At 39.9% G+C, this 16,774-nt stretch overlaps 1 protein-coding gene across 1 annotated transcript in view; it reads right to left on the reverse strand.

Annotated features, from left to right (window-relative positions):
- slc37a3 (solute carrier family 37 member 3) overlaps positions 1-16,533 on the reverse strand; it is a 32,298-nt gene extending 15,765 nt beyond the window's left edge. Inside the window, exons 1-4 of the mRNA XM_079734641.1 lie at positions 16,498-16,533; positions 15,020-15,185; positions 6,644-6,758; positions 6,402-6,494 (exon numbers count right to left, since the gene is read on the reverse strand). Coding sequence (XP_079590767.1) covers positions 6,402-6,494; positions 6,644-6,758; positions 15,020-15,096 — 285 coding nt within the window. The 5' untranslated portion in view covers positions 15,097-15,185; positions 16,498-16,533. The remainder of the gene's footprint in view (positions 1-6,401; positions 6,495-6,643; positions 6,759-15,019; positions 15,186-16,497) is intronic.
- Positions 16,534-16,774: the final 241 nt, after the last annotated feature.

The following is a 16,774-nucleotide window of genomic DNA, read 5'->3' on the forward strand; positions in this document are numbered from 1 at the left end:
ATGGGTTAAAGAAACAATTTGCAACATCGGCACAGATATTTTCAAATAGGAACTGCAGTCCAAATTCAAAACATTGGAGATAGTTATCTCCTCTCCTCCCAAGACTAGAAGCAGACCGGGTTGCCAGGTTCAGGGCACTGAAGGAACACAAGCAAAGAGTGCACCTTATTTATTGCGACCAGTGCTACACTTATTTATACGTATATATAAATTAATTGTTTGGAACCCATACATTTTTTTGGAAAGGACAAGGGTTTAAGGTAGTGAACACTGTGTTTATGTGCCAATTATTTTCATATCTGGCAACACAAGGTGCTTGGAGAATTGTGAATTATAACATAAAAATATACTTAAAGAGTACCGTGTGTATGAGCGTTATAATTAGCGATGTTGCAATGGAAATGTGGTATTATACCGAGATGCTGAAACCTCTCGGACTCTGATATATTTACAGCACCACATCAGAGCCATGCTGCCATCAGTTTTCAAGTCTTTGGTACATTCCTGGCGGGCATTATTGTAAGACTTGTCGAACGTAGGACGAATTCACATACCAGCCATACGCCAGCCACTAATCGACAGCAAACAAACCTACTTAAGTCGCTCAACAACAATGCATGGCTTTTCAGGGGCGAAAGCTTTACTTTTGCCCTAGTTCATTATATAACCAGCTTCAATGTGATGCATCATACGATGTGTATTTACAAAAATATTTTTGTTTCCATGTTTTTTGTAATAGTTCATGGTTTGTGCAATCTCTCTTATATCTGCATATGAATTAATCTGTTAACAAGAGAAGATATCGGAGTCCCTATGGTTTCTGTTTTTTGTTGTCAGATTAATATCAACCAATCACGTTTAACATTGGCTGCATGCAGGTCTACAATCTAAAAATCCATATGTTATCGTCTGATGACATAAGACTTTTTAGCAATTTAGAAATATATTTATAGAAATTAGCCAAAATGTTATCTGGGCCTTAAACACACGCCAACAAAAAAAACAATGACCGGCACATGGGAACATCTTTTCCCAGATATCCTTTATCTTTGAGGTAAATCAATAGCTGATGAATTCAGAGATTGTGGTTAGCTTGACGAGTACCCGTCTACTTTAACCTTGTGTGTTCTTGTTTGTTGTTAACCAAAATCAAAATTAACTGGTGACTGAAAATCCTTTACTAGAAAATGCCTCCATAGACTTGTCATTGTCATCAGGTCCCTTTGAATAATTCACTCAATGGGATTTGTTGCATCTCTTCTAGCTTTGTAGCAGTACAATTAAGTATAAATCTTTGTTTCCAGTCTGCCAATTCCTCTAGTTTGGGGTCGGCTTAGCTCAGGAGTCAGAGCAGTTGTCTTGTAACCGAAAGATTGCTAGTTCGATCCCCAGCTCCTCCTAGCTGAGTGTTGATGTGTCCCTGAGCAAGACACTTAACCCTAACTGCTCCTGACAAGCTGGCTGTCGCCTTGCATGGTTGACTCTGCCGTCGGTGTGACAATGTGTGTATTAACCGATGTAAGTCGCTTTGGATAAAGGCGTCTGCTAAATGCCCTAATTGTAATTGTAGTTTAGAAAGGTTGATTGGTTCAGGTGGAGAAAAAGCTATTAAATTAGTTTCATGCCACAAATGTTTGTTTATTCAGTGCCTACCCAGCCACTGAACCCACCGCACATCACTGCTGTATGCTATAGGTGAACAGTTATCACAGAGCTAGCCACACAAGGGCTAGGTATGAAAGACTGCAGTGTTGTACGGTCGCCCGCTGTTAGATAAGTGAAATGGCCTTTTTGCAGTTTTTCCACTCACATCATGAAATGAGTGAGACTTCTCATTATTACAATTAGAAAGTGAAAGGCTGTGTTGATTCGAGGTTTACAGTATGAGCCTGTCTGGAGTGTCCAGTAGTGCGGCACGATTTGGTGAAAAAGTCATATTGCGATTATTGTGGACAATATTGCGATTGCGATATAATAAACAAATGGTGTCATGAGTCTACTTGCTTGGTTATCAAGGAAAATGCACACAGATTACTGATAATTTTAAAATGTTTATTTCTCAACTCAAACATACAAACCTAAACTAGCATTACAAATACAAAAACTAAAAAATGTGTACAGTACTGTTTTCAAAATAACAATATTTTACAAAGTTAAATAAATAAAAATATATATATTTTTCAAAATAAAGGCATTTTTGCAGTGCAAACTTGTTAGGTTTTCTCAATAGTACAATAAAATAAAATAAATAGAATGAATAAGAAAATACGGGACACAAAAAATGTACGTTTCTCGTGAGCACGAGAAAGTATCTGGTGCTCACGAGAAAGTATCTGGTGCGCACGAGAAAGTATCTGGTGCACATGAGAAAGTATCTGGTGCGCACGAGAAAGTATCTTGTGCACAGGAGAAAATATGTTGTGCGCAGGAGAAAGTATCTTGTGAGCACGAGAAAGTATCGTACGCATATCACTGGCAGTATGTGTGTGTGTGTGTGTGTGTGTGTGTGTGTGTGTGTGTGTGTGTGTGTGTGTGTGTGTGTGTGTGACGTCAGCAAGTGAGTGGACGAGCGAGCGTGTGTGTCAGTTTAGTGAAGTAATAAACGAGTCCGGTTGTGTGTAAGAATAAAGCAAGGGCGTTATTTTGCATAGGAACGGAGGTAGCCTACATGTCCCGAACAACTTTGGGAAAGAAAGGATTGTCCCTAACAATATTTAGATGTATTATTTAATATAACGGAAATATATTTTACATAATGCATTTAACATAATATTTTTTGGCAAACTCTTGCCAAACTTGGCGGCCACTGCCGTGAAGACACACCGATTTGGGGGGGGAGCGCGCGGCGAGCAGCCCCTCGGTTCGTATACCTCGCGTGACGAGCACCGATTAAATATTTACGTGAACCTCTGGAGCACACACCCACTTCTGACCTGCCTCCACGTTATTCACTTCAGAAGTTCCTAACTTCTACTCACCTGATTTTTTTGCAGTAGGCTACTTTAAATGTGAATCTAGATTTTATTTTAATAAAGTATTTATTATTCAGCATGATGCAGTCTAGGGATTTTGGGTACGTCTGTGAAGTGTCCCTACCAAAGCTGAGGCCAAACTTACGCACTTGGAATAAAGAACCCAGCCTTTCAAGAATCGGTGGCAGCTTCATTCCGACCATATTCCGACCTATAAGCAGACCCACTGCCGGTGAAAGTGAAGGGTGTTGCCCCCGAGAGAGCGTCGGCCCTGTGCTCCTCGGTCTGGGAGCCGACAGCAGGAAATGTGTAACTAACCATCTCGTAGTTGGAGGCGGAGCGCAAGAGAGTATACGTGCTCCAATAGTGCGAGATAAAAATAAAGCACATTAATTTGAATGATTTTAGCTTGGGTGTGATTTATCGCGGGCACGGGCACACACAAGCTAAAATCATTCAAATGAATGTGCTTTATTTTATCTCGCACTATTGGAGCACGTATACTTCTCTTGCCTTCAACGAAGATATGGTTAGTTATGGTGTAACACCTTTCCTGCTGTCGGCTCCCAGACAGAGGAGCACAGGGGAGACGTTCCCTCCAGGGCCGATGCTCTCTCGGGGGCAACACCCTTTACTTTGACCGGCAGTGGGTCTGCTTATAGGTCGGAATATGGTTGGAATGAAGCGGCCACCGATTCTTGACAGGCTGGGTAATGTATTCTTACACACAACCGGACTCGTTCATTACTTCACTAAACTGACACGCACGCTATCGCTCACTGTCCTCGCTCGTCCACTCACTCGCTGGCGTCACACACACACACTGCCAGTGATGTACGTGCAATACTTTCTCGTGTTCACGAGATACTTTCTCATGCACACATGAGACACATGACATTTCTCATGCGCACGAGAAAGTATCTTGTGCGCACGAGAAAGTATCATGCTCGCGAGCAGTGTTGTGTGTAACGCGTTACGAGCAGTGTTGTGTGTAACGCGTTACAGTAACATAACTACTTTTTTCGGGTATAAAGTAGTGTAACGCGTTACTACTGAAAATATGGTAATGAAACGTAGTTCCTTTTTCAGTTGGGCACAACTTTACTTTTCACAGGGACAGATTTGACAGCGACACTGCCTCAGCTACGCGCTTGCGCAATAGTCGCGGGAGCTCATTCCACACTGAGGCTGGTATTAGCAATAGCCTGCAGAGAGCTGTCAGTAATCATGGCAAGCGCGGCGGAGCAACCAACGGTAACTTGTTTTGCACCAGTGTTGGAGAGCAGGGAAGCTTTATTGGTTGCCTTGACGTTGCCGTCAAGGCAATTTAAAGCTTGATGGCTAGGGGGAGCGGCGAGGAAAGAAGCAGCGCGTGTGCTGCTCATTGCTGAGTGTCGCACTCACACTATACCCCACGCTGCAGAGCAGGCTGAGAAGAAAACCCGAGAGCACAGCAACGTCAATGAGAAATACTTTTTTTCTTTTGATGAGGAGGAGGAAGACGCAATGCCCTTCAGTGCAGACTCAGAGGTACTTGAATACATGAGATCAGGCTCAGAGTTAGAAGTCACAGTTTCGCCCGAGTGAAAGCTGTGTTCATGTAATACAACACTGCCTCACCATCCAGTGCACTTGTGGAAAGGCTGTTCAGCCTGGGAGGTCTTGTGCTAACCCCCAGAAGAAACAGACTTTCAGATAAACGTTTTGAAAGACTGCTCCTGATGAGGTATAATCACACATTCTGTGCTGATGTGGAATAGGTTACCTGCCAACTATGCTATACACATAGCTCTAGCCTATGCCTAATATCCTCTTTTCTATCTGCCATCAAACTGTGAAGAAGGGCCAGCATATTCAGTGAACATAGCCTGTTAATTCTGAGGCTAGTCGAGCTTTCAGTTGTGCTTGATTTTATTTTGGCTAAAATGTCTTTGCCTCCAAGCTGTTTAGACATTTTATTTTATTTACAAAAGCCATCAACATTGAGCCATTTTGAAGTTACTCTTTTTCTGTTCGATTTAGATGAGGCATGTTTTGTTTTGAGACATATGAGCCATTTTGAGGTTTTCATCATGTTGTCCTAGCCTTGATTTGATACAATGTGCACTATAGCTTTGCATCAATTTCAGAGTTATGTAAGAGTTGTAAGAGTTATGCATTAATGTGTTTTGTGTTCACCTACATGCCCATAAGATGCATCGAGGCTATGCTATTTGGTATTATTGTTTGTATTGTTGTTTTCTTCTTTATGGTATTTTTTATGATAAAGGGCACAAAAGAAATACCTGTTACGTCCTCCATAGTAGAACTTTATGTAGGCCAATACACATTTAGGAAATGAGATGGGATTCTGCCCAAAGTCGAGCACCATAAAAGTAACGTAAAAGTAACGAGTAACGTAAAAAGTTACTTTCCATAGAGGGTAACTAAGTTAAGTAAGGGATTACTTTTTTTTGAGAAGTAATGAGTAACTAGCAAACACTACATTTTAAAAGTAACGAGATACTTTCTTGTGCGCACCAGATACTTTCTTGTGCTCACGAGAAACGTTTACATTTTTTTCCCCATGTCACTTTACGGGTTCTGTAAGAAAATACAAATTATTATTATTATTATTATTATTATTTTTTTTTTTCTTTTTTTATTTATTAAATCGCAGCCTTCTGCAGTTATACAATCGCAAAGGCTGATATTGCGATTGCGATTCGATTAATCGTGCAGCACTAGTGTCCAGACCCTCTAACAAATAGGAATGACAAATGCACATGATGTCATACGGAGCCCATTATGACTAGTTGTCTTAGCATTTAGAGTCTTGCTTCAAATTCAATCAAATCTTGTGAAATCACAAAGCAAAGACACGTCTTCTTGGCCTTAACAGACAGGAATGTATGAGAGGTGTTGACAACCATGTTTAGAACAACCTCCAGAGGTTTCGTAAGCTACATTAACTTTAGACTCATGAGATAAAGGTCTTCATCTAGACCCCTCTCTCACATAAGCGCCATCAAGTCACGAGCTAAGCTCATACGTCTTCAATCAGCAATCAATATAAAAGCAAAGAGGGTGTCATATGCACAATGGATCTGAAACATTACTGTGCTGTGCTTACTTTCCTGACAAATCTAAGAGTTTTTGAATTGAGTTACAATCAAAAGAAAAAAACGGATTTAGAACCTACATATTTATCTCATGTAAAACAGTGACCGCCCAAGGATGCCAGAGTGATGACACACCGATCCCAAATGGGCGTATAATGACCCCGCTATTCGAACAATGTTGCTTCATAAAGTATAAAAGCCACATAATACTGATGGCACAAGGAAATATTTTTGACATCAATGTGTGATAATAAGATGATACCAATGAAGTAAACAATACCAAATACTTCTGACATTAATAAAGAGATATTAGGAGCTGGTTACTCACGATGGCATAGGAGAAGAGAAAGATGGTGTCCAGAGCTCCCAGAAAGAGCGTGGCTTCCTCTTCATCAGCAAACAACCGATGCTCCTCCCACACCTCCCATGAGAAAAGAAACGACAACATGAAGTCATCGCAGGGATCTACTCTAACGATTTATCGTCATAATCAACCATCGCTAAATAACTCAATAGTAAATTAACTAGGTGTTCCTGTGAGAGTTCTCAGGGTGAAGAGGTGTGGGGTACCTGGCTGGGTGAGAAGGCTGGGAGGCTGTCGTTCTGGACGGAGGGAGTCCACTGAGCCGAGATGCTAACCTTAACGTTGCTAAAGGTCTTCCTGGATGCATGCAGGAGAACATAGCTGTGGAACAAGGCAATAGCAGTTAGTTTGCTGTTTAACCTGGTGGGTCATTTGGTCAGTCATTTACGATTCCTTTAAACCTGGAAACTAAAGTTCCACTCTGATTTCCTCTTTTATCATAATCCCCAATGAAAATGATGTATCACCAGTGTTGGGAAAGTTCACTTTCTACATGAACCAGTTCAAAGTTCAGTTCACAAATTTGATTGATTTGATTAAACTAGTTCAGTTCATAGTTAATAATTCCACATTTTTAACTAAGATCACAGTTCCAAAAATGAACTAGTTCATAGTTGTCTTTTTCAAAATTTTGCTGCAAACTATTATTTTTCAAAATTATTGACACAGCCCATATAGAACCACAGACAGCAATTGTTTTATCAGTTTTAACACTGAAACTATGCATCAGATTTCATCTTCATATCCAATTTTGAATTCTTATCCAAACAGGGTTTACATTAGCATTGAGGGGACAGCCTTTCCCCATTGTTGCTTTAACGCTTTATTGCCGTCCATTCAGTCCACACTTGTAGCAGCTGCAGGCATCTTTCACCCTTACAGTATATTCTCAAAAACATGAGGAAAAACTTGCTGCTTGAATGGCCTTTTTTAATGAGGAATTATTATAAGAAAAACAGGACAGTAATCCTTAAGGTGCAATAATAATTTTCCATCAATTAACGACTGCATTTTACAAGTGGCGAGGGGTGCACTTATTTAACATGCCCGGTATGAAAGGTTTCAAAGACTGGGAATGTTTAAATATTCTATGAAACTTAAAACTGGACAATTTATTTGTTAGAGTTGGATTTAAACTCAATGCAGGACCACTATTGGAGTGGATTGGAAGAACAGTGGAACAAAATGAATTGTTTGGAGTGACGCGGCAGAACGAATCAAGGAATGGGCTAACCTGGGTTAACTTTATATCGGCCAAAAGGCAATACAATGCGCTTTACAAAGGAGAAAGGTGAGAATATAGCCACTCCTTTCCACACAAATTCTCGAAGGGGAGCAATAAAAATAAACTAGTGCTGTCAGTTTAACGCGTTATTAACAGATTTTTTATCGCGTGATTAACGCTCTTTTGGCTTGGCAAACATAGTTTTTTCACCTGCTGTCTAGCAACAACTAGTCAGGTTAGAAAAACTACAACACCATACCGGATCTAGCTACACCGGAAACAAAACAACAAGCACGCCGCACAAACTTGTTGGGGCAAGCAAGGATACGGTGCGGGTGAAAAACTCCTTAAAAGTGTGGGTGTGTTTGTGTGTCACTCTGTTCGAGCCTGCACAAGAGTTCAATGTTGTCATTAGCTGTTACGTGTTTCTGACCAATCACAGTTTAAGGCCCACCTGGGCTGTAACACTTCAGGAGGGGCCGGTCAGTTACTCCCCTCTAGACAAAATCGACTTGGTTGCGACGTTGACAGTTTGTGAGTGTCGCGTCTGTTGAGTGAGTGAGAGGTTGCATGCGCATAGCTCAGGCTGCTGGACGGCGCTGCAAGTAACTATTATAAACGCAATATTATTATCTCGCAGTAATCAGCCTGACAGCCCCGAAACGTTAACGGCCCACCGGGAATTCTTCAGACTCTTCCGATTACCGCTACCGTGTGTGTGTGTGTGTGTGTGTGTGAGTGTGTGTGTGTGTGTGTGTGTGTAGGCGTTATTCGATAGACTGGTAATGTGTATAGGCCTACGTACGGTAGGAATATTTATACTGGTTTAAATAATAAATGTTATAGTATTTCCCATCTTTGCTGAGCAAGAGTTTTGTTCGAAAGTTCAGTAATTGAAACAAATAAAAGCCTTGGCTATTGAAGTTTTACCGTAGGCCTATCACTGTCATGCACCTACCCGATGTCAAGTGGACCGGGTTGAATTCACTGCGGGTCTCTCTTCTTATATCCATCTTACCAAATATATTTTATTACTGTCCTTCTCAACACTCTCTGATCTCACTAAAAGGCTAAAAAAATAAACCAACAGCTTTTGCCCATAGAAGGCAAATCTGTTAAACATAGACTGTTAAACATAACCCCCAACCTCAGAGATGATCAAAACAGCCGGTCAGGTGAAACTGATAAACCACTTTGTTCGTTCAAATAACCCCCAGACTTCAGTGTCCATCAGTCCCAACATTTAGGAACAGAATCGTAAAGGCCAGAGTGAATTGGGTCAGTGGGGATTTTGGGAGAGACTGGAGAAGGGCCTCATGTCATGGGCCACAGATCCACAGCAAATGAGGGTCGGCGACTATCCCCAATGACGAATGTCAGTGTAGGACACTAAAGTGCATGAAACTAAGAAATAATCACATTAATTATTGAAAGAACAACGATTATAGAAATGAAATTTATATTAATGACATGTTGGAATGGCGGTTGGAATGACGTTTGAAAAAAATAAAATAACGCCACTCCGACAATGGAAACAGAAATGATCGGAGTGGTGGGACGTTTGAAAACAATGGATGTGCCACCACTCCGACAATTAGACGTCAATGTCGGAGTAGGGGTATGTCGGAATGGAAGGCGGTCCCTGTGTCGTTCACAGACACCAGAATGAATGAGTTCACAGTAACATTCATCAGGCAGTAATACAGTACATTCAGTTCACGTTCGCCCAAAATATGAACGAGCTCATGACCTATAGTTCAACAGTGGTGGGTAGTAACTTGTTACAAGTAACGCAAATTAGTAAAAAGATACTTTTTTCGGGCAACGAGTACTTTTCACGTTCCTTTTTTAAGTCTGTAATTTTACTCTTACTCGAGTAAATATTTGATTTAGAATTCTAATCTTTACTCAATTATATTTTCCATTGTGCCTTCGTTAAAATGAGTATTTTGATAAACACATTATCTTCGTTGACTGTAATACAAGCGTACACGTAAGCGACGCGCCCTCCCTAGGTTGCAACATTGTTGCGATTCCATAGCCGAGGAATTTACTTGGGACTGAGGACTAGAAACGCCATGGATGCAGACGCGCAGGAAGATATTCTCAGCAGGGGGTGCGGGTTACGGTCCACGTAGAGTTTATATAATTCTAAATATACTATGTTACACAGGCTCTGTATTCTGCAGACCACTCTAGAATTTGTTTGTCGGTGTTGTGTCTGGCTGTGAGTGTGCGTGCTTGCTATGCGTGGGCTGGATCGCAATCGCGTGAAGACAAATCTGATTGGCTAATCAGCTTACCATGCCAGCCTGGTTATTGTTTCATTGGTTGTGCTCCTACAAAACTCGTGCCTTTTGTCATATGCACAGAGCTGAAATTAATTCACGTTTTTAGTGTACATTTGTTTGAAATTAAATTACATTTTTTGTTGTATGTATTGTTGTATGTATGTTTAATGAACAATACACACAATGAAGCAACTTGTGAAGAAATGTTTTAAGAGTGCATCTCTTTCTCTCACTCACTCTCACACATTATGTCTTTTTCACTGATCCACCAAGCACTCCAATACAAAAATGTAAAGTAATTTGTAATTTGAGTAACTTTATAACAAAGTACTTTATTACTCTTACTCAAGTAGGTTTTCAAATTGGAATATTTACTTTTACTCAAGTAGATTTCGAAGGAAGTAATTGATTTTCAGTACTCTACCCACCACTGTCGTTCAATGAACGCGTTCAGGCGCAACACTGTGTATCACTAATTACAGCACAACAATATCGATTCATTTGATGAAGGAAATACGATTATTTCAACTTTTGCAGTAGCAACCAACAGGTGTATATGTTTTATCTTAATCGTTGGGAAAATGTGCTTTATTTCATTCACAACAACATTCACAAAATTCATAAACCAGCCAGACTAAGCTAGATTTTGAAAGTATCCAACTGAAAAAATCCCACCCGTCCTTTCAGACTACCCTCCTATCCTCCTACCTATCCTCCAATCCCCCAAAACACATGAACAGCTTGCTAGCAATAGGTCTGCCATCTTGGTAGACTCCGGTCAGGCGCAAATCAAGTGCACGGATTAAGTACAGGCAGTTTTTCAGGTAACGGTAGGTTAACAAACAGGCAGACCATTTGAACATTTCATTCAGGCCGATTGAAATGATTGGAGTTGTTTATTACAGCCAAAGATACCACTTCTTTTTTTTTGTCAGAGCTATTGAATACTTCTTGGGATGTAAAGAGAATTACCAAAAATATGAAAAAAAAAGTTTCTAAAATATTTTTTTTAAATCGCGCTTTAAAGAAGCACAAAGGTACGAAGTGAGTGAGTGAGTGAGTGAGTGAGTGAGTGCTTATGGGAGGATATGGCACGGAGTCTGTGCCTTAAACCAATGACTGAAAGGGGTTAACCTATGCCAAGTCTTTGGTTTTATTGTCATTTTCAAAAAACCTCAAGCCCTTTCCAGTGGAAACATAATTTATTGATGTGTTATTTCAACATCTATCTATTTTATCATAATGTACTACTTCCCTTACATTGACCATATTTTTTACTATTTAAAATGGGTAAAATCTTATTTCATTGTAGAGCTGAGAGATGATGCCGGTAATCGGGTGAACAGTTCTGTTACTCAGAGGGTGAATATACAATATATTTCTAACAAAAAAAAACTTTCCACCCCCACATCAGCTACCAGAAGAAGTATAATCTAGTTATGTGGGAATTGGGAAACACTGTTATGTGTACGGTAAAACTTTAAAGTTACATCAAACATGCTCAAAGTTATGAGGGGCAAAGCATGAAGTGTGAGGCTACCTATTGTAATTGTTATTATTATTATTATTATTATTATTATTATTATTCTGCCACGTTTGACTTACACAGCCTAAACCACTCGGACACTCTTGATTAACTTTCCACAGGTGTAGAGGCTGACTCAAGAGTAACAGAGAACAAATATTACACTGATTGGCCCAAAGGTTGCGCTATAGCAATAGTCCAAAAATGGCAAACTTGGAACAAGAACCTATGACTTTATTTGGATAGATTTCTGACTATCTTGAACTTTGTTAAAAACACTAAATTCCCAAAGGATACTAGGTTATTTCACTTAGACCAAAATCCTTTAGCACATATTATCTATGGACCACTCAGGAGCCATTGACTTCTAAAAAGGGTGTGGTTTAAAACGTGCTTATATCAACATCAAAATGGATTCCTTTGATCTTGAGTCCAATACAAAAGTTGTTCAGAATCAAATTCTGAACAAGATAAATTCCACATATTTTCAATTAGAGTGTGGCATCGAAATGGGCATGGCCTGTGACTAAAATCACCACAGTTCATAGACGGAATATTTGATTTGAGCAGGACCAACTTAGTGCAAAGTTCCAACTGCTCAAAGTTGATTGACAAAACAACATGGCCACCAGAGGCTCAAAATCGTCCAAAATCAACTGAATGCCAAAAGGCAAGGTTAACTTAAACCAATCACCATCAAACATGGTGTAGTCAAAGGCACATGGGTCAAGATGAACCCCTCCAAATTGTATCCGTATCGGGAAATAGGGAGCGGTAAAACAATTAACCGAAAATGCAACCTCTCCAAATTGTACCCAGATCGGGCGATAGGGGGAGCTATATCAATAAACTGAAAAAGCAGACTTTGGACGGACATGTTTTCTGACCTTTTTCTTCTACAGTCATGAAATCCTGTAGAGATTTGTCTCTCCTCATGTTGAGCAAATATTCCTAGGAAACCCAGAACCTGTAACAAAATGGCGCCTGGATGTCCAAATTAGCCCAATCAATGTTAGGTGACTAAAGGCGGAGTTAACCTGAGTCAATCATCACCAAACTTGGTGTACTTAAAGCATCATAAGTCAAGGTTAACCAGGCTAAAGTTCATCAAAATAGGACGATAGGGGGCACTAAAGCGATCAATTGGAAACTTTAAAGATTCATAACTCCTCAGCCTTTTGATGCACGGTCATGAAAGATTGTTCACCCATTACCAAATCAATGCTGAGGCTATTCCAGCGTTGTCAACCATATTCAATTGGTCTTAATGGTCTTTGCCAGGGCCTTTAGGGTCTTTATCACGGTCTTAATGGTCTATCCGGTTCTTCATGGTCTGCGTCAGTGTCTTAATGGCCGGTCAGGTTCTTAATGGTCTATCAGGGTCCTATGGGTCTGCTTTAGGCTTGGCCCACATAAAAAATAGGTTTCAAAAGCACTTACCCGCGGAGGTGCTGCACTTGAGATGCTAGCTTTGTTGGTTAACCTTTAGCTAACACCGTCGAATCACTGCCAGAGACCGCACTGCGAGTGAGTGACAGAAGGCGGGGCTATATTCGCGCTGAAGCGATGCGTGTCTGTTAACTCGCTGTCCGAGAGAAGAGAAGACAGCGCGCTGATCAATTGCAAATACTTCTATTTTGTGTGATTTTGCGGAAAAAAAGGTTGTTCTGCAGTTTCTAAAAACACTTGAATAAATAGCCTTTATATTAACATCCACCCAAAATCCACTTGCCCATTTGGGCAACCAGAAATCAATCTCAACTTGCCCAAATATTACTTTTTGTTGCCCCGGGCAAGCGGGCAACCGTTAATGTCGAGGCCTGCCATGTAACATTATAAACAGATGTTTGTGTAGTTGACTGATTTAACGGTAGGTTCGCAAGTTAACGTTATGTTCTCAAAAGATAACGGGAGGAATGGGGGAGGGGTGTGGGGTGGGAGTGTAGTTTCAAAGTTAGGCAAACGTTTTGGAATGTTAAGATGAAACCGTAAGATTAACAGGTGGCAGGCTAGTATGAAACTATTTTGTAAGAAATTGATCTGAACGCCCTCCAGTCACCAGAATCCAAAATTGTTGTCCATCAGGTATGACACACATTGGCTCAGTAACCAAACAGCATACAACAACTCATACAATAACCTGATATAGTTGTTCATGTCAACACCTGAAAAAAGGAAGGGGATAGGGAGGGAATATCCTGGGTTAAATGGGGACATTGGCTTTTGTTAAAGCCAAATTGTTTGAACAAAATGACTTGCAGATAAATGTGTCTGCAGGGATCAAAGTTTCCTGCACCGGTTAAATATTAACTGACGGTGGCTGTTTAAACTAATCAGTAAGCTGCTGAGATCCACACTCTGTCTCTCCTGAACAGTCACAGGCCTTATTAAACCTGCCCTATAGTGCAGAGATCACTAATAGATGCCCAGGTTCAGATGCCGTTTTATCTGGATCCAGACCTTTAATGGATAATTATAGTTTAACTGGAGCAGCTTTTCTAGCCATTACGGCACTGGTATAACAGGATTATCCCAGACCAATTGCATGCGTTGTAAGTCATCTCACGTGCTCTTACTCAGCCAATCAAAACTGTGCATTCCGATGCATGATCTGTCAGAGGACAGTGATTTAACATGGCTCCCTCAAAATTGAGAAAAGTTGAATTCGAAAATAGCTTTTAATCCACAATGGTAAGTTCATTCTTCACACGGGTAGTTCAAAACCAGTATATGTCATATGTACCAAGACCGTGGACATTGTACATGTTGACTCCACATAGTCTGCCCCACATACAGCTGTGAGGCAGCGTTCAACACTATGAACAACCCAATAGTGTTCCAGCATCACCAATGGCCACCTATACATATGTCTGAGATCGGCCCCGATACCAGATTTTAGATCCTGGCAGGACAAGCTAAAGCAACCTTCTCTAACTGAACCAGAGAAAATGGGGAATTGGGATATAAGGGAGAAAGAAAGTAGTAAAAAATGTGAATAGAAAGATTGCGGATACAAATAAGACCCTATTGTTGAAGATGTAGTGAGAAAAATATGAAAAAGTAAAACTAGAAAAAAAATAAAAAATCTAAAATTAAGCTCTTAATTTTAAGATGCACTTTTCAAAAACGCTGTTATGCATTCATTTGTTTTTTATAACCTTTATTCATTATTAGATTAATTATTATTTATAATGCCTCCTGTTCAATGTGAAAGCATCACGATTATTATTGTTGAAATATAATTTGAATTGTACTTTCCTCATTTGATTTCATTCAGCTGTTGACTGCATAGAGAAATTGATTGAACTACTAGGCTACTTCAGTATATATTGGCACTGAATCATAACAAATGGTAGACATTAAGATGATCCAAACCGTTCTCTAACTAGACCTCTTAGAGTTTCTATGAATAACACTGCTCTAGTGGAGTTGCAGCAACAGTTATAGCCTATATTTTGTCACTTGACATAACAGACAAGCCCTCCTTCCTCGACTGAGTACTTACTGTTTACAGACCTGGTATGGGAGCAAATGGTCGTACCTGAAGAAGGTGAGCAAAAATGCGAGCAGGTGGTGGTAGGTGTACTGTGATTGACAGGTACAGCAGACAGAAGGCATCACAGAGCCAGAGAGAGGGTCAAGGGAAGAGGATGGAGGCAGTATGTCAGGGGCCTTCACTTGTCTGGGTCCGAGAGGACAAAGCTTTCCTGAAAGTATATTAACAATAGTGGAGATACATGTTGGATAAAGACTTTATTTAGTTAGACACAGGGGATTTTATCTTGCTTCAATGCCATTAACAGTGTCCAGGGTTTCAGTTAATAATTTGTGCATGCACACATTCACGCAGTGAATTAAATGTTATTGTTATTTCCTCTTTTTATTTGAATCAGTGTTTACTTTTTAGAACATGTAACAAAGAATTTTCATATTAATAAAAGCATTGTCATTGTATTGTTTTTACAGATATCAACTTATAAACAAGTGTACTATGAATATTTCAAGAACCGTTTAACTTTATACTTGGCAAGTGTATTACTGGAGACCCAAGTAAGGGCAGGGTCAACCTATTTCGACACATGGCATGTTCAATATTAACAAACTTTGAACAAAACAAACAAGCAGCGGCGTACTGTGCAGCAGCAGTCCGGGCTCTGGGACAGACTCCAGAATGTTTTCAACTACAGGAGCCAAGGGCCCACACATACTGTCTGTAGTTCACTTAGTAACTGTACTTGGATGCTGGATATACAACTGTTATATTACTCTAAATATAATAAGAGGAGTCTCTCAACATATGTATGTTATCTCGACAACCGTTGATTCAATACACTGTGCACTAGCGTGTGTTCCTGGGTGGTTTGGATGAGCAGCTCTAAGCTGCAACCATTTGACCGTTACGAACCGGCTCAGTACTAGTATTGCAAAAGCAAGCACAGTACAAGATTCTGCACATTCTGCTAGGAATTCATCTAGATTTTCCAATGCAGAAAGCCACAGGACATAAAATCTGTCTGGTTTTTCAGAAATACTATATCAGAATTCCTTAAAGTCCTAAGCCTGCTTTTTAAGGAATTCTCACAGCAACACTTTGATGAGGAACTTTATAGTTATGTTTATTTAATATATATGCACATCGTTGATGTAAATGTACACGTATAGATATGCACATATATTGTGCATTTTACATAATTTCAAAAAATAAATTCAAATCTTTCAAAATTGTATGGCCTTGTCGTTCAGGTTTGTTTTATATTTATATATATTTACTTGCATATATTTAGTTTTATCTTGAACAGTTAAGTTACAACAGAAACGATTTCTCCCCATGATCTATAAAGTAATCTGAATGTGAAAGAAAATAAAACCAATGTATTCTCCAGGCAAAGGCAACAGTCAAATGAATACGAGTGATTGATTATTAATCAGCGTGAAAGAGAAATGCAAAACAAACAGTACACAAGTTAATCAAATGTTACGTGTTGAGTAAAGAAAGGAATATTATGCGTTTATTCGTACCTTTGGTTATCTCTCTGCTTCTTACCCTGAGACCGGATCAACTATGTCCTGTTTACTGAGCTGCGGATGACGTCATGGCCGTACGTCACTGGATACCGACGACGGGCCGGGTCACAGCGCCCTCGCAGGACAGGAAGGTAATGACATGTCACATAATGAAACGGATAAATGTAAAACAGCAAATAGTTATTTGAAATGGGCGGGCTTGCATTCGAGAAGTTTGGAGAAGAAGTAAGGGTTAAACTAAAAAGACTAAATTATGTTTGTTTATTTTATT

The sequence above is a fragment of the Pollachius pollachius genome (assembly GCF_949987615.1).
Source record: "Pollachius pollachius genome assembly, chromosome: 4".
NCBI classification, from domain to species: Eukaryota; Metazoa; Chordata; class Actinopteri; order Gadiformes; family Gadidae; genus Pollachius; species Pollachius pollachius.